The 24281-nt window shown below is 37.0% G+C and overlaps 1 protein-coding gene across 6 annotated transcripts in view; it reads right to left on the reverse strand.

Moving 5' to 3' along the window:
- Positions 1-24281, reverse strand: part of cacna1c (calcium channel, voltage-dependent, L type, alpha 1C subunit) — a 155279-nt gene that overhangs the window by 89052 nt on the left and 41946 nt on the right. For all 6 annotated transcript variants that reach the window (XM_067428211.1, XM_067428216.1, XM_067428213.1 and 3 more), the window contains exons 2-3: positions 9108-9450; positions 6400-6505 (exon numbers count right to left, since the gene is read on the reverse strand). In XM_067428211.1, coding sequence (XP_067284312.1) covers positions 6400-6505; positions 9108-9450 — 449 coding nt within the window. The remainder of the gene's footprint in view (positions 1-6399; positions 6506-9107; positions 9451-24281) is intronic.

Genomic DNA, 24281 nt, shown 5'->3' on the forward strand with positions numbered 1-24281 from the left:
ACTTACATTAAGCACACCCACATACATACTCATCACAAGGTTAGAAAGATTATCTGTGTCATTATGTATATTTGTTTTATTGAAATTGGTGATTTTTTATTATTTTTTTAAAGATTATTTTACAATAAAACAATGTAATTTCAGTTTATTGTTTTAAAGCACCGCCACTACAGGAATACAATGAATACACATTAAGATGAATGTCTTTTGCCATTGTGTCACATCTCACATCGTTTCATAGCGTCTCACTACGAGTGTTGCATTTTTAAGAGGGCATGTCAAGTTAAAAATAGTCCAGCATTTACGTGTCTTGAGACTCTTGCATTCTCTTCCATTCTGTTGCACTTCCATTTGTTTGCACACAAAAATATAAACGCTTATAAAAAGGAAAACACTCCTCAAGGAATATGTCCAATCAGGGTCAGGTAAGCCCAAACCCAATCATACAGGTTTTCTTAAAGGGGGGGTGAAATGCTGTTTCATGCATACTGAGCTTTTTACACTGTTAAAGACTTGGATTCCCATCCTAAACATAGTCAAAGTTTCAAAAACTAATGTTGACGTATTTCAGTGTCAAAAATACTCCTTCCGGTTTCTCACAAGTTTCGGATAGTTTTTTTTCGAGTATGGGTCTACTTGACGTTAATAGAACGGAAGGTCCTTGTATGGGCCTTACGGGCTCTTCTCCCGGTAGGGTGTGCGCGCGCGTGACTAGATCGAGAGAGGAAATGCACGCCCGTAAACAGTCTCTCAGGTGCAGATCCAGTCGTCCGCGAACATTTATGTCGCGCGTCGCACTCCACTTAATTCCTATGGGTGACGTCGAGCGACTTCAACGCTTCAGCACAGCATTCCGGGAAGGCAGCGCTACATTTGAACCGATTTGAACGCAGAAATGACGGGAAGCTTCACAACATCGTTTCAGTCGCGTCTCAAAGTGGATTTCCACGCCACTGCTGTCACAGGACTTCACCAAATCATACCAAAGAAGTGTGTTTTTGACGGGGCGGTCCCAGCGATAAAGGTTTGGTCCTGCTTTGGAAGCAGCTGGTGAGTAAAGTTGCTTCAAATGTCTCTGCTATTGGCTCGTCCCGTGAGTAAACAACAGTAAACGACGCGATCACGTGCTTCGTCATTCAAATGCGCTAACGGTTACTCCATTGCTGTTCTCTGTTGTATAACGTGACACTAGTCTGACGTGCAAAACCGTTTTGCTTGCTACCTCTAAGGTCTAGTCGCATACAATAGTCCATAAACCGAATCATGTCCTCATAAACTGCGAGTAAACGCACACAAATGTTGACAGGCCACTAAATGCAGTACATACCACAGAGACGGACGTCCTGCTGTTGCTGTTTCTTCTGTTCAATTTATTTCTGCCTCAGATTTGATTCTGGATCATTATCTGTATTAGCTGAGATAGCCATGGGTTTCTCCACGCTTGAGGACGTCACCGCTTTGTTCGCGATCGTCATTCTTTAGCTTCGCCCACTCGATACGCCTCCAGCCGCTCGGTTTTTTTCCGGAAAGACTCGGTACAGCCTATATTTCTTTTATAAATATAATAAAACTAAAGACTTTTCGGAGATATGAAGGATGCAATACCATAGGTACTCAAGATTGACATGAGATTGACTGAAACTGAGTGTTTCACCCCCCCTTTAAGGCCGATTAAGTCAGGCTCAGACAACAGGAGTTTCCGGCCAATTTATGCCTGATTTACCCCTCCTGACAAGGCAACAGTCGGTTCTGATGTTCGGTACAGATTATTTGGTAATGAGAGGCATTTTCAGATCAAATCTTAAACCTCCTGATCTGCTCGCGAACACTTTGGGGCCGCCCGACAACCTCAAACGTTTAATATTTAGGATTTTAAATCGGTATGATTATGGTTATGATTTCATCAGTTCTCCCACAATAGCCAATGAGGGAGAAGTCTACAAGGAACTTTTGAAAAACAACAAGCACCAGTGGACAACGGAGACGGTGGAATGGCTTGTCGAAATGTGCCAGCATCGTGGCTGTTTTTTTTTTTCCAGATGGATGGATGGATGGATAAATACAAGGATTGCATAGGTGGATAGATAAACAGACAAAAGAATAAGTATTAATAAAGCAAGTTTCTGCGACACAGTATCCATTTTGTTTACATCTGCTTCCCTGAGAGATCATGAGGTGCTAAATCTTAAGAATATCTTGTACTGTGTGATGCGCCACGATTTTCAAATCTTGTAGTGTATGCACTAATGGGTCCTGCACACCATGCGATTTTTCAAAATCCTTTGCGAATGTTGCTTGTCAGACTGTATGAACATGATCCCTGATGTAAGCCATGTCCCACTGTAAGATCTCAGTTGGCATTAATGTCAGACTGATACGATAGTCAAGGCGCACTAAAAATGGACGCACGCAAAGAAAACTCGTCTGGAGTTTTATATCATCAATGAATGACGTGTTCGGTGACAGTGAGCTGCATTACACGCAAGACTGAAAGGCTGGCTACAAAGAAATCTCTAGCTCTCGTTTTGGTCATAGTTTGTCTTGAAAAAGTTGTCTTGTAAAATTTGATCGCAGTGGTCATTAAATCGGCTGCCAGTGAACATGTCAAAAGTAACGATCAAAGACGTCAGATTTTAGCCTAGGATCAGAGGAATCTTTTTAGGATTTGCAAAATTTGTTTAAGACGGCCAAATCGTGAGCAAAATCGCACAGTGTGCACCCGGCTTGAGATCTATTAAGATTTGAAAGAAGAAAATCTGTGAAGAATCTCCTTATGCGTGTTGTGCAACCAAATTTCGGAATCGGTTAATATTTAAAAACTCCCCGGCTGAGCCCGGCTTTAGTCGACAACTTGTTCAAGTGACATACTGTAGAGATGCATCTTGTATGGAGTGCAAGAATTTTTTTTTTTTTTGCAGATGTGAAAAGTGTTAACTGATATCAGGATTGTTAAGCCTAATAAATAACAGTGTTAGATTCCTTCGTAATTAGAAAAGTTTTTGACACCAGACCCCTTCATATTTGCTGTCTGCCTGCTGATGAGTTCCTGTCAGACGCTGCCCCACAGGTGTCGGCATTCTGCTGACAGAAGTGGTGCGAAAACTTTCTTGTTAGACAAAGTCAAATGCCACAAACGGAGCTTGACCAGTAACTTTAAGTCTGAGATGAGTCCTGCTGTAGCACATGGGTACAATTCAAATCTGTGAGCATTACCAAGAGGAGAGAGTTTTATATCTGGATGAATGTAAAAATAGTATCCGTGGAAGGGAGCAACAGATAAGTGGATAGTTAACGAAGAGTTCTTTATCTCAGAGTAAATGCATTTTCTACTTTGCAGGTTGGCTGCATAGTTACTGTGTTACCACGGTAGCTCTGCATTTTACCATCTCCAAGGATACCATATCCATGACAACCTCTACCCATCAAAAGATTCCATTCATAGCCCATAAGAAGAGTACTAAATATATAAGAAGATACTGTAAGTATCAAAAGCTGTACTTGTGTCTATAGTGAGCAACATTTGGGTTCTGGAAGCAAAAATAAAGTTTATTTTCTTCATAGAGAAATTATTTTTTAATCAAAAGTATAGATTTTTAATGACAGACCTACCAGCTCTGATCCAAGAAGTCAATGCGAACATGTTTAATTTCTTAATACCCACTAAAAACTACATTACCCATGTAGTGAGGAGAGCTAGCTTCACCAATAAGAGAAGTCACTGTTACCATGGAAAGATAACCTGGTTAAAACCCACTCCCATTAAGCACTGCAAATGATGTAATCAAGTCAGTAAAAGCCCATTTCCATGAAGAATTGCAATTGACGTAACTGAGTCGGTAAAAGCCCGCTCCCATTAAGCATTGTAAATGATGTAACTCCTTACGCTTTCCATAAACTTACATCAACTTTTGGATATCTTAACATATTCAAAACTTAACCTACTATACGCTTTAATATTTTAAAATGAACTTAAAATACACTGTATTTTTTAACTTTAATTATTTGTATGGTATAACTAATTTTTAGATAGGTCATTCTCAAATGCTTCATGGGGCGCAGTTTATTGCTTCATAAAAGATTATTTAAAAAAGGTTTGTAATGTTGAAAGAGATAAATCAGAATAATTAATCTAAGAGCTGGTTGTTTAATTCAAATCATTTTTTGAAATGCCCATGGAGAACATTAATGGGAAACATACTTGTAAGCGCAACCATTGCTTGGCCACGAGCAGCGTGCCCTTAAAAGTGTGGACATGCTTTCATTCACACATTTACAATTTTCCATAATGTATTTTCCCGGTGTGGAACACAATGTCGCTTTAGATCTCATAGCTGATGGGTGGATGGATTAGTGTTACTCAGGCTACGGCATGAATCTCTGAGAGGTCTGAGAACTCTTTCCACAGCCAAACATCCAGATTACCCACACACTCCATCGTTCTACATTCATCCAAACTGAATGTACTGTACATTGAACACTGAAGCACACAGGCTGTGCTCGGGCTTACAGAGCTCCACTCTCTCTATACAATTCAATACAAGTTATAAAATGCAACTGCACCTTGCAAAAATTGAGGGCAAAAGAGAAAGTTGCAAAAGTTGGTTTTCATTCAACCAACAGCAATTACCATAATCGTCGTCATTATCATTATCACAGCCATAACATTAACCCTATACCCGATATATCACATCATAACCACAGTATCATCAGGAGAAAAACCACCATCATGAACACAATCACATCTCCATCATCACTAATAACCTAAAAATGATTAAAAACAGTGAAATGCAAACTCAGACATTAACTAAATGTTAAATTACACAAATAAACTTTACTAACTCACTTTACTAACCAGTGTTGTAGCTGCTAACATTTTATGATCCAATTCAACTCTTAAGCAAAACCAAATTAAGTTAAACATCACATTTGTTGAATATTTTTTAATTGCTTAAGTAAGCGTGTTGAACTTTCTTCTCCTGCATCCTATTCTTCTGCAATCCAGAATGGCAGCACAGTGGAAAGATTTGTTTGAGCTTATGGTGAGAAAGGGCCCTTACAATTTCCAAAAAGAGAACTTTTAAAAACAAAAACAAAAAAACAAGCCCAACTCAGGAAAAAGTAACACTAAATTAATGTAATATTACTTTCCATAAAAAGTAATTAAGTAACACAATTATTTGCTTTTCCAGGGAGTAATACAATATTGTAACGTATTAAAAGTAACTTGATGCCAACACTGATCACGACTATCATTACTGCCATTATCATTCTTACCACTTCCATCATCACATTACCACCATATAAAATATTATCACATAACAACTATCACCAATATCATGACTGTCACCACCATTATTATTATCAACACTACCATCACATCACCACCACCATAACCATTGTCATCCTCACCAGTAACCACTCACCATCATCACCACCACGTAAATCACCATTATCAATCACCATCACAACCAACACTATCTTTGTTTCTACTATCATTGGAATCATCATCATCACAATCTTTATTTAGGTTGATTTATACTTCTGTGTGAAAGATTGTGTGTAGAAAACGAAACCTGTGGCATGATGTGCACCTCTCAAAAATGTTTACAATGCGTCAATTCGAAATGGACCGCAAGGACTGTGACTGGTCTACTAGAAGCGGACCAATCTCCAAAGAGAAAACACTGATCTGTCTGCATGTGAAATTGCACTTTGACATGGACAACAACACAGAATTATAAATGAAAACCGACACAGCCAACAGCATTGACGCGATCAACTGTAGGTCCGACGCATAAGTATAAATCAGCCTTTACCATCACAACCATTTTCATTCTCACCACTAACACCATCACATATGTGAAATCACCACTATCATCAACATTACCATCATTACATTGTCAGCAATATCATGACACCCATTACCATCATGACAACTCCAACCACAATCCTCCCCCACCACCATTACTATAATCAATCAGTAACAACCAGTATTATCTTCACCATAACCATCAGCATCATAATATTTATAACCATAATAACCATTTATAACCATCATTTATAACCACAAATGGTACTATCATCACCACCATCACTGCTATCAGATAACCACATTTTCACAACCATTTTCTACCTCACCTCTAACCATCACCAGTCATCACTATTACAACCAATATTGTCCTCCTCACCATTACCATAATCCTCATATTACCACCAGCATCAAATTGGCATAACAACCATCACCATCACAACCATAATCATTACTATAACTGTCATATGCATCAGTACTTCCATTAGCAGCGGCAGCACACCACAAACATTAGAATTATAAACATTTTCATAATGCTCGTCATTGTCATTACTCTCAAGTCATCATCATCATGCTAATTTTTGACTTACCAGGTTTGAGTTGGTTGCGTTGGAATCATCTTCAGGGAAAGGGATGTAGACAGCTAAGGCCACACAGTTTGCAAAAATAGTCATCAAAATGATGATTTCAAACGGTCTGAGGAGTCAACGTTAAGGGAAATGACATCAGAGCTGGTACATACACAAGAAAAAGGGAGAATACACACCCATAGAGTACAGTAAGGTGCATGTTAACTCTTTGCACACTAGTGTCTACGGGTCTAGGATCCAATATTGTCTTTTTTTCTACATCCAAATCTTTTTTTCTATTCTTTGCCATTAGTAGTATGGCTGATCTCATCAAAAACCAGGCCTTCATCAAGACAACGGTTTTCACCCCCTACCCCCTACCCCCTACCCCTTACCCTTTTCCTCCTCTCCTCCCTCTCTCTCTTTTCATTGGCCAAATTGTTTGTTTGGCTTTCAGTTCTGCTGGAAATGCAATCAAACTGTGTCATCATTTGTTACAGGAATGGATTTCTCCGAGATGGGTGTTGAGTCGCATGGCACGTGTCCTGAGGAGAAACAGATGTGTTCTTGTTTTTCTGGATGTTTCTCTTGTATCTGCTGTCTGGGCCTTGAGTTATGGCTCTCTGGGGTTAGTTCAGAATTACAGAGCAATAGACCCTGTAACCCATTTAGATAAACATGCTTGTAGATCAGTAGTTCATGTCCCTAAGGAAGTAAAAACAGACCATTGTGGCAGACCCAAACTGAATTTAATCTTTAAAGCTCTTACAATGTTATAAATATCACTTCTATATATGAAAGCTGCTTGACTATTGTAGTGTGAATGTGCATGACCGAATGAGTGTTTGTAGGAGGGGTCAATATGCGTGTGAATGTGGGAGGGGTGAATATTTGTATGTGTGTGTGTGCGCGTGTGCACGCGTGGACCTGTTCAGCTTGTTGAGAGGAGCTGTTGGCATGGCAACAGAGCCAAAGACAGGAGAGATGGGCTCTGGAGTCTCTGGAGATCCAGATCCAGTCAAGTGTGTGCAAGACTGAAGATACATATGGATAGGACCGGCAAAAGAGGAACTTTTATAAAATATCCCACAGAAACTAATGAGGGAAAATATTTCACTGTCTCCGCAGTTCAGCAGTTCCCTCGTGCCGGTTTGTGAATTTATGAGGAAATCTTTGATGATGTGATCAGTTCTTGGCTGAAACTGTGAATGGGAGCTGGATCTCCTTTTCCTGATGAATGAAGCGTTTTACTCAACCAATCAATCCTCATTAACATATTTTCCTTGGTTGGGGGCCTATTGCAGTCTCGCGTGGGCAGAAATGATTACATAAAGCTGTAAAAGAGAGGGGGTAAAAGAGAGGAAGAGAAGGGGAAAAGGACAGGGGAACACACTGTCCTACAGTCTCCTGTAAAAGGGCAATTGATGGGAGCATATAAATGACTCAAAGCTCATCTTGATTTACCCTTTTTGGATTTGGATGTACATATCTAAGGAGACCTACACACTTTTAAAGCAAAAGGCAGCTCATAAGCTGCAACTGAAGTGGCCTAAAACACACAACAATTGTATTTGCACCTGTAATGCAGTGCAGAGGGAATGACAATCATGAGAGTAATGCAAAGCTTTTAGAACGCATCTGTAATACAAATAGATAATACAACAATTAATAACCACATACAGTACATTCACATGCACTGCTGTGAATCATTTCGAAAACACATTTATGGAGGAGATCACGACTAATTGTGAGACACTGTGACATTCAGAAATCAACTGTATCCTCTGCCACCTGCCGAAGCAATCGTCATAGTCCCAATGTCAATGTGAAACTTTTTTGGATGACGCTCTGGGAGGAAAGTGTCTGCCAAGAATGCAAATGTACAAACAAAAGATAAAATGGAACCTTTTTAGTATCCCTCTCTAAAGTGACATCAGTTTGAGGTCCTGCACCACCTTGTCAGAGTCATGTGCCCTTTCAAACTAAACATGTGGCCAGTTACAGTACAGATATACATAGGCTATACACACTACCATTCAAAGTTTGGGATTTAAAGCAATTAAAGGGTTAGTTCACAGAAACATGAAAATTCTTTCATTAATTACTCACCCTCATGCCGTTTGACACCCATAATGCCGTTCGACACCTCTTGAAAGAGGAAATTACATTTTCTGAGCCATCGGATTTTAACAAAAATATCTTCATTTGTGTGCCGAAGATGAACAAAGGTCTTACGGGAGTCGAATGACATGAAGGTATGAAATTAATTACACAATTTTCATTTTTGGGTGAACTAAACCTTTAATATTTTTATCTTTTAATCAGCAAGGATGCATTAAATTGATCAAAAGTGACAATAAAGACTTCTTCACTGTAACAAAAATTTCACTTTCCATTCCTCAAAATAATCCTGAAAACAAACATATCCCAGTTGCTGCAAAAATATTAAGCAGCACAACCTTCAACATTGATAATAAGAAAATTTATCTGAGCATTATTTAATAAGACTGAAGAAATAATGCTGAAAATTCTTATTGGCCACCATTTGTAATAAATTAAAATTGAAATTAGTTATTATCGATAATATTTCACAATATAACTGTTTATACTGTATTTTTATTTAAATAAATGCACTTCTTGCAAACACATTAAACGTGTTTACTGACCCTAACCTTTTCATATATATATATATCAGTTTAACAAGCAGGTCAGAGTTCAGAAAAGGATACTTCCATTCCACGATATTGATGCATGCCCTGCGGATAGGGTTTTTAAGAGTGAGGCAGAGAAGGGCTCGGGGTGGGCGTGTGGAGGCAGTGCTGGCCTGTTTCTTGGGTTTGGTGTAGTGCTGGCGTTTGCGCTGCGTGGAGCTCACGGTGGAGATCGGGGCTCCGGTGGTGCCCATCAGCTTGGCCTGCCGTGCCGCGTCGATGGCCGCCTGCCAGCTAAGGGGGGCGCCAGGGGTGGGAATGTGTTCAGGTGCAAGACCCAACACCCCACCCCCACCCCCCACATGCTCGTCCTCATTCAGACTGGGGGCTGGAGCCAACGACGGACTGGAATAGTTGGAGCCTGTAGAGGAAGAGAAGGAAACGTGAATAAGAGAGTGTGTGAGAAAGACGTTAATGTAGCACAAACACACACAAAAAAAAGGAAATTGTCCCGTTTTTTTAATGCCACTTTGATTTAATTGGCAACTTTTCTAATGCCTTTTAGGGTAGATTTGAAATGCTGAAATAATAATAACAATAATAATAATAAATAAAATATTGTATTCATTTACCCTTGTCCCACAGCCAGATTAATTTAATAAAAGTCCACAGACACACACAAAAAAAGCCCACATCCAGATGGACAAGTGGTTATTAAAACATTTTGTGTGCTTGTCACATGCTGTACTTGTCCAATCAATGTTATTAACCTTGTAAATATGCAAATATGACCAGCCATCCACAAGTGGGTTTACAAATGTGCAACATGAAATCTCGAAGCCTGGGAACTCAAGATTTAAAATAGATTTAATATACCTTTATATCCTCTGGGTAACCCTGAAAAGCCAATCAATGTTCTTTTATGTAAAAATTTTTGTGGCATTCCAATCTAATCATACCATACCATGTGACATATCAGGACACAAATGTGTATAATAATGACATGGGTATGACATAGGTATTACCGAAGAGGGTATTATAAGGATGTGTGTGTGTGTGTGTGTGTGTGTGTGTGTGTGTGTGTGTGTGTGTGTGTGTGTGTGTGTGTGTGTGTGTGTGTGTGTGTGTGTGTGTGTGTGTGTGTGAAATGAGGGAGAGAGATCACAGTAGTAAAACCACAGAACTGACAATTTCTCCCATTCTTTATACACCTTTTTCTATACACCCCTCCCTCCTCCCCCCTCACTGTTGTGATAAATGGTTCAGCACACTGAATAAGCCAAAGTCTAGATTAGTTTAAAACATAATATAAGAATTAATTTATTAGGGTGATGCTAGTGATGTAGAAATGACATACCTTAGCTTAATTAGATGTTTTTAGATAAGATAAAGTATACTAGGTATGGTTTAAGAGCTGTTAAAGTGTGTTTGAGAGTAAGAAGAGCACTTTTATCAGACTGTTGAAATACATGAAGTCAAAGTGGGCTTTTCTTGATGACATGCTAACTCTCCTATAACGCTGTCTCTATTACCATGCTCTGCATGTAATGTAATGTAATGTAATGTAATGCCATGCTCTGTATAAAGGACTTTCAAGAGGAAGAATTTCAGTTACTCATCCTAAAAGTACCCACATTCGATTCACTCTCTTGAGAGATACTCTCACAAACACTTTCTTCTAATTGGGAGATAATTGTGATTCTTATCAGGAGGAGACATGATCATCCATAAAAGCAGAAGCAAAACAAAAAGAGCTATACACACACATATACTTGTAAAGTTGAATTTACCTAAAGGAAAGACTGGATGTCAAGAAAAGAAATCCCACAATCATACACAGATATCAAATCTGCACCTCACAGAAAACCTTCTCAAGTATGAGCCATCAGCTCTGACAGCCACTAAAGCTGTTCGGTTTGGAATCCATATTGCTCATGGATGAACTGAACTTCAATCACATTCTGCAACCACATCACAGACACCAGGGGATCCCCTTTCCCTCTGATCTGATCTACTCTCTGGGTTTTTTTAATAAAGGAAGGGTGACTTTAAAACAAGAATATTAACTTGGTATTTTAACTAGCAGAATCTAAAAGACAAAGTGTGAACAAAGCAATATAAGCAAGGTAGAAAGCTGTAAAAATTATTGATCTTTAAAACAAACAAATGAATGGTCTTTAGTCATGAACATGACAATGTATATTATAATAATAATATAATGAATATAAAAAAAATCAGCATCATCGTAGAAGTTTTTAACTTCGTAAAGCCTTTAGCAAATGGAAAATTACCCTGATTTATTTAATAACATTTTATTTACCTATTTATACACATAACAACTATTTTAGATAAGTACATTTATTTAGTCAACATTTTGTAAGTAGCAATGTTAGTACTGGATGAGCAAAAAAGAGGCTAAAGCATAATCAGGGAGGGACTAAATGAGACTGGGCAGAGGATATTTATTTTTCATTTTTCCAAAATATGGCCTTTTTTGACCATATGTCATCATTTTCACTCCAGCAACTAAGCAAACACACATATCCCTCAGCATGTGCTAATCTAGTGCACTGCATGGATGAGTGTATTTTAACACCCCGGTCACACACTCTTTCGCATACTGTTTTATGAGTCAGCATCACCATTCATATATTCATCTCACCACACAAAAACACACACTCAATCACTTTCTCTCAGAGCTGTACAGTACGAGCTGTTTCACTGCTGCATCTCAGCAGTGGATGTCAGTTAATGATTTGACCATGACTTTACGAGAGAATAAAACACAGCTCATTCTGGTCATTTTTTTTCACAACACAAAGATAAAGACAACTTTTAAGGGAGTGCCATTGGTTTGTGGTTAAGAGTAAAGACTTATTCACACCAAGGACGATATCTATAAGATAATGATAAAGATATAGCTCTAAAAATAATTCTCAATATTAAAGAATAGCAGAGTTCAAACCACAGCTATAACGATAACCGCACAGAGAAACGATTTGGAATGCACGTTCAGAACGATTTTATCCAGCTGATGAACAATAAAAACATTGACAGCCAATCAGAATAAATCCTGCTATAACGAGCTCTAGCATTTAAAGCATAAGCTGACAATAAACAGAACAATATTAATTAAGGCTTCCGGCAGTCTGCCTTCCGTATTTAACTTGAAAGCACAGCGCCTCTTGCAGTTTAAAATGCTAATGCTAGTGATACATTATAAAGTTGAATTCGCAAGGTGGTCTGCCAGAAGCTAGATATTTTACTTTATGAAGTTTTCTTTTTTTTAAAACAACACAAAACATTGATTTGCTTACATTATATTACTCTGCTGTGTCCATCAGAAAGAAATAATAATGATAATAATAATAATTTTAATATACATACATATATATATATACATATATATATATACATATATATATATATATACATATATATATATACATATATATATATATATATATATATATATATACATATATATATATATATATATATATATATATACATATATACATATATACATACATATATATATATATATATACATATATATATATATATATATATATATATATATATATATATATATATATATATATATATATATATATATATATATATATATATATGATATCATGGGGAAATTTTCATTTTAAAGTGAACTACTCCTTTAAGCTAAAAAAAATTAAACTAAAAAAAAAAAAAAAAAAAACTCTTTTTATGTATTCTTACTGCTATGTTATGTCTGTTAAAAAAAAATACAGACCCACTTTATTGCATTTATATGACAAAATTATCTGAATTTGAATTGTATAAATCTGAATTATTGACAAGTGTAATCTAACAAAATTGAATATTATGTTGCATTTTACATAGTTCTGAATTTGAATTTTTAAATGTTGAATATAGAGCATTTTAAATTTAACACATCTGAAATGTTTTTTTTTTTTTTTGTCGAAATTTTATAGAAATGTATTTTCAAACAGCAGATATTTTGCTCTGAATTAATAGACTGGAAATATTTGTTTTTTGAAAATACAGATTTAAGATTTCAGATGAAGTCGAAATTCAGAACATCACATTCAATATTCTAAAATTCAAATTGCAGAAATTCAGATCTTACAGAAAGTAGGCCAGAGGTCATCATCAGGGAAGAGTAAAGGATGTCAGAAAAGTCGAACGGAGCACCATCTGATCATTTCATTTCCTATTTGTAATGGAAATTACAAACGGCCCTTTTTTGTTTGGTTTAGATTAATGCTCGGAAAATGAGATTTCAGCTAGATTTCTCATTTTTCGTGAATGGTTTGGAAATCGTGCATGGTTTGCACTAATATAGGCTAGGCTACTACAGCACTGAGCACTAACTGCAGGAGTCAGATTACATTTAACTACATGAGCTGATGAGCTCTCATGATGAGAGCTGAGGTAATCGCGACCACATTAGCGGCATAGATTCACAAAGAGGAGCACAATCATTTGAATATACTCCAGAGTTTCTACTGATACAAAGCCATATGCTAATCGCTGAAGTAACCCTTTAACTTGAACGAGTGAATGAAAAACGAGTGCGTGAAGTCGGACAGCCATTGAGTGTAGCCTACATCGGCTGTAGAGCTACACTCGTTATTGACCCCTATTTGAGGGTATAGGGGTCGATCTCGGACTCAGCCCAGGTCTGTTCAACAAAATAATAGTCTTATAGCAGTAGTAGGCTACCACTTCTTAAACTGTACAGGACAGGTCCTAGATCGGGCTTTCTTCTGTACAACTTAATGCGTTTCACAGAAAAAAAATTGTATCCGATATATGAAATATTAATCAGCACCCAGCCTGTTTTATTTAATTGTGTAAAATCTGTGTGGTGAGGCACTGCGCTGGACAGCGAAGACCAGGCTAAAGCACAGACCAATGTTTATGATGAAGCTCATGAGCGTGGAAACAGAGCAGCTCAATTGTCCTGTATGCAACATTTTACTATCCATAAAAAAAGATTGGAATAGTAAAATGTTTGGTCAGCAAAACATTTTATGTAAGCATTGAACATGCATCATGTCTATACAATTTCGACATAAAAACATTTCAGATGTGTTCAATTTCAAATGTTCTATATTCAATATTTAAAAATTTAAATTCAGAACTATGTAAAATGCAACATAATATTCAATTTTGTTCAGATTACACTTGTCAATAATTCAGATTTATACAATTCAAATTTAGATCATTTGGTCATATTTCTAGCTCCATATTTAAATAGTATATGTAAACTACTATTGCAAACAGGCACTGTATTTACCAATACAAAGTACTGAATGAAAAGTGTTTCTTTTGCTAGATAGAAATGTCTGTGCATCTGACAAATATTGCATCTAACCCACTTCATCTGAGATAAAGTAAGCAAACACTGCAAGCTTCACTACAAGAAACTAAAATCGAACACATCTAGTGTGATATTGTTTAACAGTGTGACATTGTTTAGATTGTTCAGAAAAGCTGTGATTTTATTTTGTGTGTTTAAAGGTGTGCCATTTTTTGGTGGTGTGGTAAAGGGTAGTCTATGCATATGCTGTATCAGATTATGCATACTTCACAACATACTAGCCAAAAACAACATGACAAAAAATGTAGCACATCAGAATTACATTCATACTACACACATTCATACTGTTTCGTGACAGTTGTAATTATTCAAAAGAATACTGGGAGAGTGATTTTGGATGCAACTATAGCCAGATTTCTGATTACATGCAGGCACAAAAGTCTGGACCATAATACAGATTATTTTTGGGTTTTACTCAGTTAGGCAGAAAGGGACTATCTGACTGACTTAAAATGACTTTGGGATATTTAGGAGCGAGTAAATATGAAACAAGAGTATGAAGCAGAATATAAACATGCTACCCATTCACATTACTTGTATCTACTTCCCCGTCATCTCTTCTAAACCCATATTTTGGATACAGTTTTTCTTAAAAGCTTTACAAAGGTGCAATTAGACTATTTTAAAAGCTAGAAACTCTGAATAACAAGCTTAACATTTCAGTCTTGATTGTACTGTACAGCTGTCCGAACATAAAACAACATTTGTTGCTTGCAAAAAAGAAAAAAGAAAAAAAATATTTGCTGACATACAGAGCTACTTTTAAATTGCCTTTAGTGGAAAAAGATGCAAACTGGACAATGCTAACCAACAAAATCTGACCCCTTGGCATCTGCAATCATTTTTATCGATTAAAAAATCAATAATCATTACAATCATTAATTATCGAAATATAAGAGGAATCAAGAAAATATTTGAATAGTTTGGAAAAGGGGGCGCAAGTTGAGCTTTAAAACCTATAGTACAACATTACTTGCAGGCAGATTCAAACACAGAAAGAGACATGGGACCCTGTGGACCCCAGAACACTGACACACACACACACAACACAGTATTAATAACATCCTGCTTAAAATTCATCTGCAGAGATACAAGGCCAGAATAACCCAGATTCATAGGGAGAAAGTGTCATCTTTCGTTTTGAGGTAACAGAAAGCATGAGTGGGAGAAGAAGTGACAGAGAGAGCAACAGATCTGTATGTGGTGGCATCAACAGATCTTGTAACGCATCCTGGTGAACTATAAGTTTCCTTCGTTCAGCTGAGCTGAGACACGCTTTTAGGCCAATGGGTTTATTAATATGTGGAAAATATAAATAATTTTAATGTATCAGAATATTATATGTGGAAAAAAGCCCTTTAAAGTGAGGTTGAGCTGTGCATCATAAAAGTTTCATTTTGACTTTGTGTGTGCCAGGTTAATGTGGCACCGCATTATAGCTTGATGTCGCATATGCAGCAGTGAGCTGTAAAGCACGAAATACTCGCTGTTCATGACTCAGCAGGGAATTGTGGGAAACGGAGTTGACGATGTTCTAAAGCAATAAAGCTAACTAATTATGTAAGTGAAAAAAGACCCAACTACTGGAGAAGAAAATGAACCAATGACAGAATGATAGTGAGATACACACAGGGCTATGGCCACCTGATTTTCTGACTTTCTCACATACACACATAGATCAAAGAGCAAGATGGTGCCACAAAGAGTGTTTGCTAAAGAGAGATGCAGACAGACAAAACACAACGGCAGTGCTTGTGTTAGGAAGCACATTCAAAAACTCTACCATTGCCTTGTGTGTGGTGTGAGTGGGCGGGGCACACTGAAGGTGTCATCCATTACCATCTGTTCAATTACATCACTGCTATCAAAGCCAGCCAATCAGATCAAGCAGCTCAGTCACGCTTCACTGGTCCTTCAGCCATAGCACACACACATACACACCAAAACATGACCAAAAACCTTAACAAAGCAGGACGCCAACACCGACATAATGTTTACATGCCCCAGGATGTGCTCTCACATAATTAGCCGTCATTCAGCATTAACATACACGCACACACCTGAGGCATACAAACACACACATTCACACACCTGAGACGTACACACAGATACACCTGAGACATAGACACACACACACTCGCACACCTGAGACAAATAAAAACATTTCTGAAATACTCACATTCCTGAGACACATACATACACACACCAGGGACAGCAAAACAGCGGTGCACAGCAGCAGCAAAATGATTAAAATGAAATATTTTATAATATACAGGTCCTTCTCAAAAAAATTGCATATTGTGATGAAGTTCATTATTTTCCATAATGTAATGATATAAATTAAACTTTCATATATTTTAGATTCATTGCACACCAACTGAAATATTTCAGGTTTTTTATTGTTTTAATACTGATGATTTTGGCATACAGCTCATGAAAACCCCAAATTCCTATCTCAAAATTTTTGCATATTTCATCCGACCAATAAAAGAAAAGTGTTTTTAATACAAAAAATTCAACCTTCAAATAATTATGTTCAGTTATGCACTCGGGAATCCTTTTGCAGAAATGACTGCTTTAATGCGGCGGGGTGTGGAGGCAATCAGCCTGTGGCACTGCTGAGGTGTTATGGAGGCCCCCAGGATGCTTCGATAGCGGCCTTAAGCTCATCCAGAGTGTTGGGTCTTGCGTCTCAACTTTCTCTTCACAATATCCCACAGATTCTCTATGGGGTTCAGGTCAGGAGAGTTGGCAGGCCAATTGAGCACAGTAATACCATGGTCAGTAAACCATTTACCAGTGGTTTTGGCACTGTGAGCAGGTGCCAGGTCGTGCTAAAAAACAAAATCTTCATCTCCATAAAGCTTTTCATCAAATGGAAGCATGAAGTGCTCCAAAATCTCCTGATAGCTAGCTGCATTGACCCTGCCCTTGATAAAACACAGTGGACCAACACCAGCAGCTGACATGGCACCCCAGACCATCACTGACTGTGGGACTTGACACTGGACTTCAGGCATTTTGGCATTTCCTTCTCACCAGTCTTCCTCCAGACTCTGGCACCTTGATTACCGAATGACATGCAAAATTTGCTTTCATCCGAAATAAGTACTTTGGACCACTGAGCAACAGTCCAGTACTGCTTCTCTGTAGCCCAAAAGTGGCTTGACCTGGGGAATGCGGCACCTGTAGCCCATTTCCTGCACACGCCTGTGCACGGTGGCTCTGGATGTTTCTACTCCAGACTCAGTCCACTGCTTCTGCAGGTCCCCCAAGGTCTGGAATCGGTCCTTCTCCACAGTCTTCCTCAGGGTCCGGTCACCTCTTCTTGTTGTGCAGCGTTTTTTGCCACACTTTTTCCTTCCCACGGACTTCCCACTGAGGTGCCTTGATACAGCACTCTGGGAACAGCCTATTCGTTCAGAAATTTCTATCTGTGTCTTACCCTCTCGCTTGAGGGTGTCAATGATGGCCTTCTGGACAGCAGTCAGGTCGGCAGTCTTACCCATGATTGCGGTTTTGACTAATGAACCAGGCTGGGAGTTTTTAAAAGCCTCAGGAATCTTTTTCAGGTGTTTAGAATTAATTAGTAGATTCAGATGATTAGGTTAATAGCTCGTTTAGAGAACCTTTTCATGATATGCTAATTTTTTGAGATAGGAATTTGGGGTTTTCATGAGCTGTATGCCAAAATCATCAGTATTAAAACAATAAAAGACCTGAAATATTTCAGTTGGTGTGCAATGAATCTAAAATATATAAAAGTTTAATTTTTATCATTACATTATGGAAAATAATGAACTTTATCACAATATGCTAATTTTTTTAGAAGGACCTGTATTTAATGCTGTCAAAACTATTAATTGCAATTACCCGCAAGCTACATAAGTTTTCTTTACATATGTGGGTGTATATTGTGTATAATTATCATGTATAAATACACACACATGCATGTATATATTTAAGAAAAATATGCTATATTTATACATAAAATAGTTATAGTTATGTAAATATTCAGTTTATACATGCAAATATCGAATGAGTGTGTATTTATATATGCATAATTATAGTACGCACACATATGTAAACAAAAACTTTTATTTTGGATGTGATTAATCGCGATTAATTGAGTTGACAGCACTAATTATAATATATTATCACTTCTCTATCCGTCATCATGTTAAACCCGCAAATATCTGGTTCCTGCAAAAGTGTAACAAGCAGTAGAAATGAATGTACAAGTTTCCAGACTGAGTTCCACAATGTCAACAATAAAAGTAACATGCATTAACAAAGAAAATGGGGTCAGTTTTGATTTCAGGCTGACTTTAATTTATCGGACATATTGTAATGGTTATTTTTTATCCACTAAAATGCTGCCATCTCATTCAGCTCTTTTATCGTCAAGTTATAGATCAGAAAATAATCTGCACCAACACACTACACATAGTGAATGCTGTGTCCTAATCATGCTGCTCCACATTGTGAATTAGACATGAAACATGTTCTGCTTTGATTGTGTTGTGTCGTATAGCCTTTTTGCTTTAAGTGGGAACAGACAAATTACTTGTGCTGTGTCTAGTCATGTCATGTTTTAAGGAGTCCTCCTAAGTTACTGCAAAATATATATATATATTATAACCTAGTTTTCATTTAATTGCTCCATTTCTTGCAAAGGTTTTACTGGGATGAGGTTAAACAAGGTATTTTGCACAACAATGAGAGTGGTTATATAAGCAAACATTTAACCCCTCCTTCCCTTTCTATTTCTTTCTTGGTGTTATGTTTTCTATTCTTTCCATCCGTTCCCAATGTCCTAAAACAAGATTGCTCACAAACATTTAGACTACAGGACCAGGAGATAAGGTCACAGTCCAGTTATTTTAAGAAACAGACATCAGTCACTATGGAGTTCAAAGCATGTCTGTTTAATATTGGTCATCAACAAAGACACACATGGGTAGGTGCCAGAGAGTGAGGGATTCCAGAGAGATGGTGATTATAGTTTAGACTCAAACACAGCTACCATGAAATTCAAACACGCTTTCATTCAGAGAAGTAATATACACAATAAGATTCCTTTTTATTGAATTATTTTGCTACAACAAAACTACAAACCCATCAAGATTTTGCTTAAAAAAGTACAACTCCTGGTTGTAAGAACACACCTCACCATTAACAAGTTGCATGATTTAAGGAACCCTCTTTAACAATCTAAACACACAGTTTAAAGCACATTGGCCCAAGTGCGCTTAGGGGAGTGTCCAAATCCACTTTTGCTAATTTAACGACAAGAAAAATGGTCAACGAGCCCGGGGCAAGGTCTAAAAGGGTTGCCCCTATACTCTTAATGAGTAATGGGTGTATTTAAGCGTAATGTACAATAAACCAATCAGTGTCTCACCTCCCATTCCCTTTAAAAGCCAGTCGCTCGCAACATGGCATGATTCCCTATTACATGGCGGAATATAGACACCTTCAACCTGACATGTCACTTTTAATACATGTGTGAATTGTATAATAATCTTTTATTTTAATCTTTTAATTTTTCATATCGTTAGCCTCATAATTGCCCAAGTCATTTTTTAACCAAATATGATCTGGGCAATTATGCTATGAGACTAACGATATTTAAAAATCTGTGTGCTACTGCGCGTCTTTGTGTGTGTAAGCAAAGAGTGTGCGCGTTGTGGACCTGCCTACACTGTACAAAATTATATGTTCAATAAGTTATGACAACATGTGTTTTTACATTGTTTTAACTCATCAAAATAAGTTAAGAAATGTAACTTTTTTTAATAATTTATACAAAATGCAGCAAACATTTTTAAGTCAGTTTAACATAATCTAAGCTGAAATAACTTAAACATCCAAGTTGATTGTACTTACAAATTTCAGGCTGTGATTTTAACAGAATTTTATTTTTAACATTGTATAGGAGCATATTACTAATGCGCTCTTTTAATAACAAAAATACTGCGCTATTGACTTTACACCAGGTTTTTGTTGGTCTGTGGTGCAGTTGTTTTCAGCTGCCTCAAAATAGCAACGAGGCAACAATCCACACCTCGTTTTCAGACCAGCACACCCATGCGCGATCAGATAGGCGCGAGTGCATTTGCTATTTAAACATGGCAGAGGATGTGAAAATGATAACGGTGTCAGGCTGAAACTAGCAAAAAACACTTGCGTTGTGCTGCATTGCGCCACCATGACTGTGGGACGTATTTAAATATATATATATATATATACACCTTAATGAAATATTAATCACTGGAACCTTTAACTCCACCCCATCCACCCCCCACCCCCCAAACACACAATTTTCTGGGTTTCCGTGTTTTTACTGTTAGATGCTAGATGGGCGCTATTACGCATCTTCTAAATGAGTACAGAATGTCCTTATTAAAACACACGTGAAGAAGACGCAGTCAAACAAGTGATCCTATGCAAGCAGATGCATATGTAAAATAACGTGATCATCAACATTAAGCATATAAATCAAAACTGCCTAACCTTACTGAATGAAATGTGGACCCAGGACAAGCTACAGGAATGTCCAAGCATTAGCTGTGTTGATGGACTCAATCTACTCCATCTGTGTTTGATCATCATTCTGAATCTGAGCTGGATACAGTCTTTAACAAAAAAACTTGATTTTCTCTGCTTTTTGTTCAAAATGTTGCTTTTCTTTTTATGACGCTTACTCATATTCATAAAACAAAATATTCTATGGGCTATTACATTTTTGTGAAAATGGTTAAAAACCCTGGAGGTGGCTGGCAATTCTTTCTTTTTTTTAAACGCTGGCAAGGAAAGAGTTAAACAACATTCAAGGAATGTCAGTAACTACAATTGAACCGAGAATGCATATACTGCATTGATAAAACATAAATACTGTCATTGTTATTTTGTGTTTTGTTTCAAACGTATTTACGATAGATGGCCTGTAGCTTAAAAAACAGACAAAAACTCAATAGATTGCACCTCAATGAAAAGCAGAAGTGCCTTTAAAACCATTCTCTGAATTGACAGCATAATTTACACCCTGTTTAACTTTATTTATGATCATTGCTTGCACCAGAAAGAGTCAGACTATTGTTCTTACAATGTAAATCATTAATTATTTTGCAATTCTTTAAAAAGTTACCAGCCAACTGGCCAGGAACTCTGTTGCATTTATTCATCAAAGCCAATTTTTACTTGCATTTGGCACTTGGCGAGTGTTAATTTTAGAAGATATACTTAATTTTTTTTGTTTATTTGATGCCCCATGGCTTAACAGGACTTTATATGAACTACTGTTTTCACAATAAAAAAAGACCCAAAAACTGGAATGGAAACTGGAAAATTGGCACTTGATCCAGAACTGAACTTGATTCCAACCCAAACCACAAATCTGCATTTGCAGACGTCTGAACGGCTGCCTATATATTGGACACATATACATATGCCGTCATGAGGCCTTTCATACACTGAGTAAAATGTTCCATTGTGATGCAGTTTGGCCTGTTTAAATCCAACCAAAGTGCAGCTGGTTTTCATGGAATTCGATGCTTCTAGAAGGAAAGTCAAGACATGAATGAGAGTCCTGGAATTCTGAACTGGAAATTGGCCCAGAGTGTGCTGAGGGATTCGGTAATCTCCGTCACGAAAAGAGCCTCGCAGCACAAACCTCGCTGGTCCAGATTAACGCTGCGTTTAACCCAGAGCATTAATGCTGATCTGTACATCCGCGTTTCTCTCCTAAATCCTCACACACGCACACTCAGACCGACTTTATCTCATCTTCATTTCTCTCATTCTGTCTGTGCTTTCTTCCTCTTTCTCTTAATTTATGCCTGTGTGTGTAACAGCTAAATATGAACTCTCTTTAATAATGTATAACTTACTGAATTATACATAACTCATCAGACCATCTCTTCTGCTCTCCCTCATCCTCCATTGCCAATATCATCTCTTCCTCTCTATCTGTTCCGTCCAAATAATTTACCCTATCTTTTCCCGACTTTCCTTAAACATCTTTCCCCTCTTCTGTGACGAATTTTGAATTGAATTTGGGTAAATACACACCTTTTGTTGCCCTTAAATACTACTACAGGTGAAACTGTGGTTACCTCCAAAACAGCAGAACTCCGTTGTCATTCTTGAATGTGACAGTGACAATGACAATGTGACAAGCTAGAATTTTCAGGAGTTACAACCAAAGTTACAACCAAAGACTGCAGAACTGCAGTCCATAACTATTTGTCATGTCATCAACATATATATAATCAATCACTAAAGAACATAACATACATACAAGCACCAGCTTCACCAGAGTCAATCACTAAACTAATAACCGTTGATCTCTCAGAAGAAAAATGACATAAAATGGAGGTATTTTGTGGATGATGGAGAGCAAGACAACTTCTGGTTTGTTTTGAAGGAAGAGGAAAGAAGTAGCACAGGACAAAAAAACTTAATCAAAATGACAAAACTGACCAAGCAAATACACTGTCAGAAAAAAAGTACCTTTCGGGGAACAACAGCTTGTCATTTGGGCAGAACTCTTACAAAATTATATCTACCCCTAAAAGGTGCGTATTACTGCCATCAGTTGAAATATACAACAATAAAGTACTACCAAGAACTGTTTAGGGGTAAATAAGGTACAAAGTTAACACTTTAAGTTGTACTCTTAAAACACACAAATTGTTGGAACATTTTCTGAGAGGGTACCTAAAATGCAGTTTAGAAAAACAATGAAATACTTAAAGTCACTAATCGCTTGATTCATCGAACTTTCGATAATAATTTCCGGGTCCAAGTCTATGCTGTGTTGGCTAATAAGACACTCTTCTTTTCAACATGCCGCAGAGATGTGTCCCTTGTGGTTTAAATTGATCTGAATAAATAAAAAAAGAAAAGCTATTTGATTGTTATTCTACTGCTTTCCTTCCAATGAGAACGAGGAGAGGAAAGTGGCTGCAGTTGATAAGGCAAGTTATAATTCTTAAAGAAATGGGGGAAAAAACAACAAAGAATTTAGACCTTTTTGGCCCTCAATGGTGTCGTACTGCAGAAGGAAGAGATTGTGGGAAAAGGTTCAAAGGGTCCACCATTTTTGTTTGCTTTTGGGATCTAAAGGACCATTTTGACCATGAAAAAAATAATATATCACATGGGGAATTAAAAAAACAAAACAAAAACAGATGGTTATATAGGAACAAGTTACAGAAGAGAATTGACGATGTTACAGACACTATTGGATCCTGCTCTCATCCACTATAGTAGTACATTTGAGTCAAACCAGTAACACTTTACAATACAGGTGCACTAATATGCATTTAATAATGCTTAACTTATGCATAAATAATCACAAGTTAATGTATGACTCATGAAGAACTAAATAATTTATTAATGATTACTGCATCAGCAACTAATAAACAATCTATATGATTAATAGATGAGTAATATATGAATTCCTATTAATTCAATGATTTATCATGTATTAATTCCCTAATAACATATTATATTAACTAATAATGTAAATACCCATGTTATGATTTTACTTGTTGAGGCACATGACTGTTAACTAACTAATTCAAGATTAATACAAAACCCTAACCACAATGATATATACCGTACTTAACAATTAGTTAATATGTCGATGTGCCTCAACAAGTAAAGTTATAATATAAAAATACATTTGTGAATCGTTAGCTAAGGATTATTTAAAGCAGACAACTGTAAGTTGAAGTACATAACTTTGAACATTGTGGTAATCAACATATGAGTTTACATTATTATTTAATATGTTATTAGAGAATTAATACATGACGAAATGTATAATATTAAAAGCAGTTCATATATTATCTAATCTA

This window comes from Pseudorasbora parva, chromosome 20 (genome assembly GCF_024679245.1).
Source record: "Pseudorasbora parva isolate DD20220531a chromosome 20, ASM2467924v1, whole genome shotgun sequence".
Lineage (NCBI taxonomy): Eukaryota > Metazoa > Chordata > Actinopteri > Cypriniformes > Gobionidae > Pseudorasbora > Pseudorasbora parva.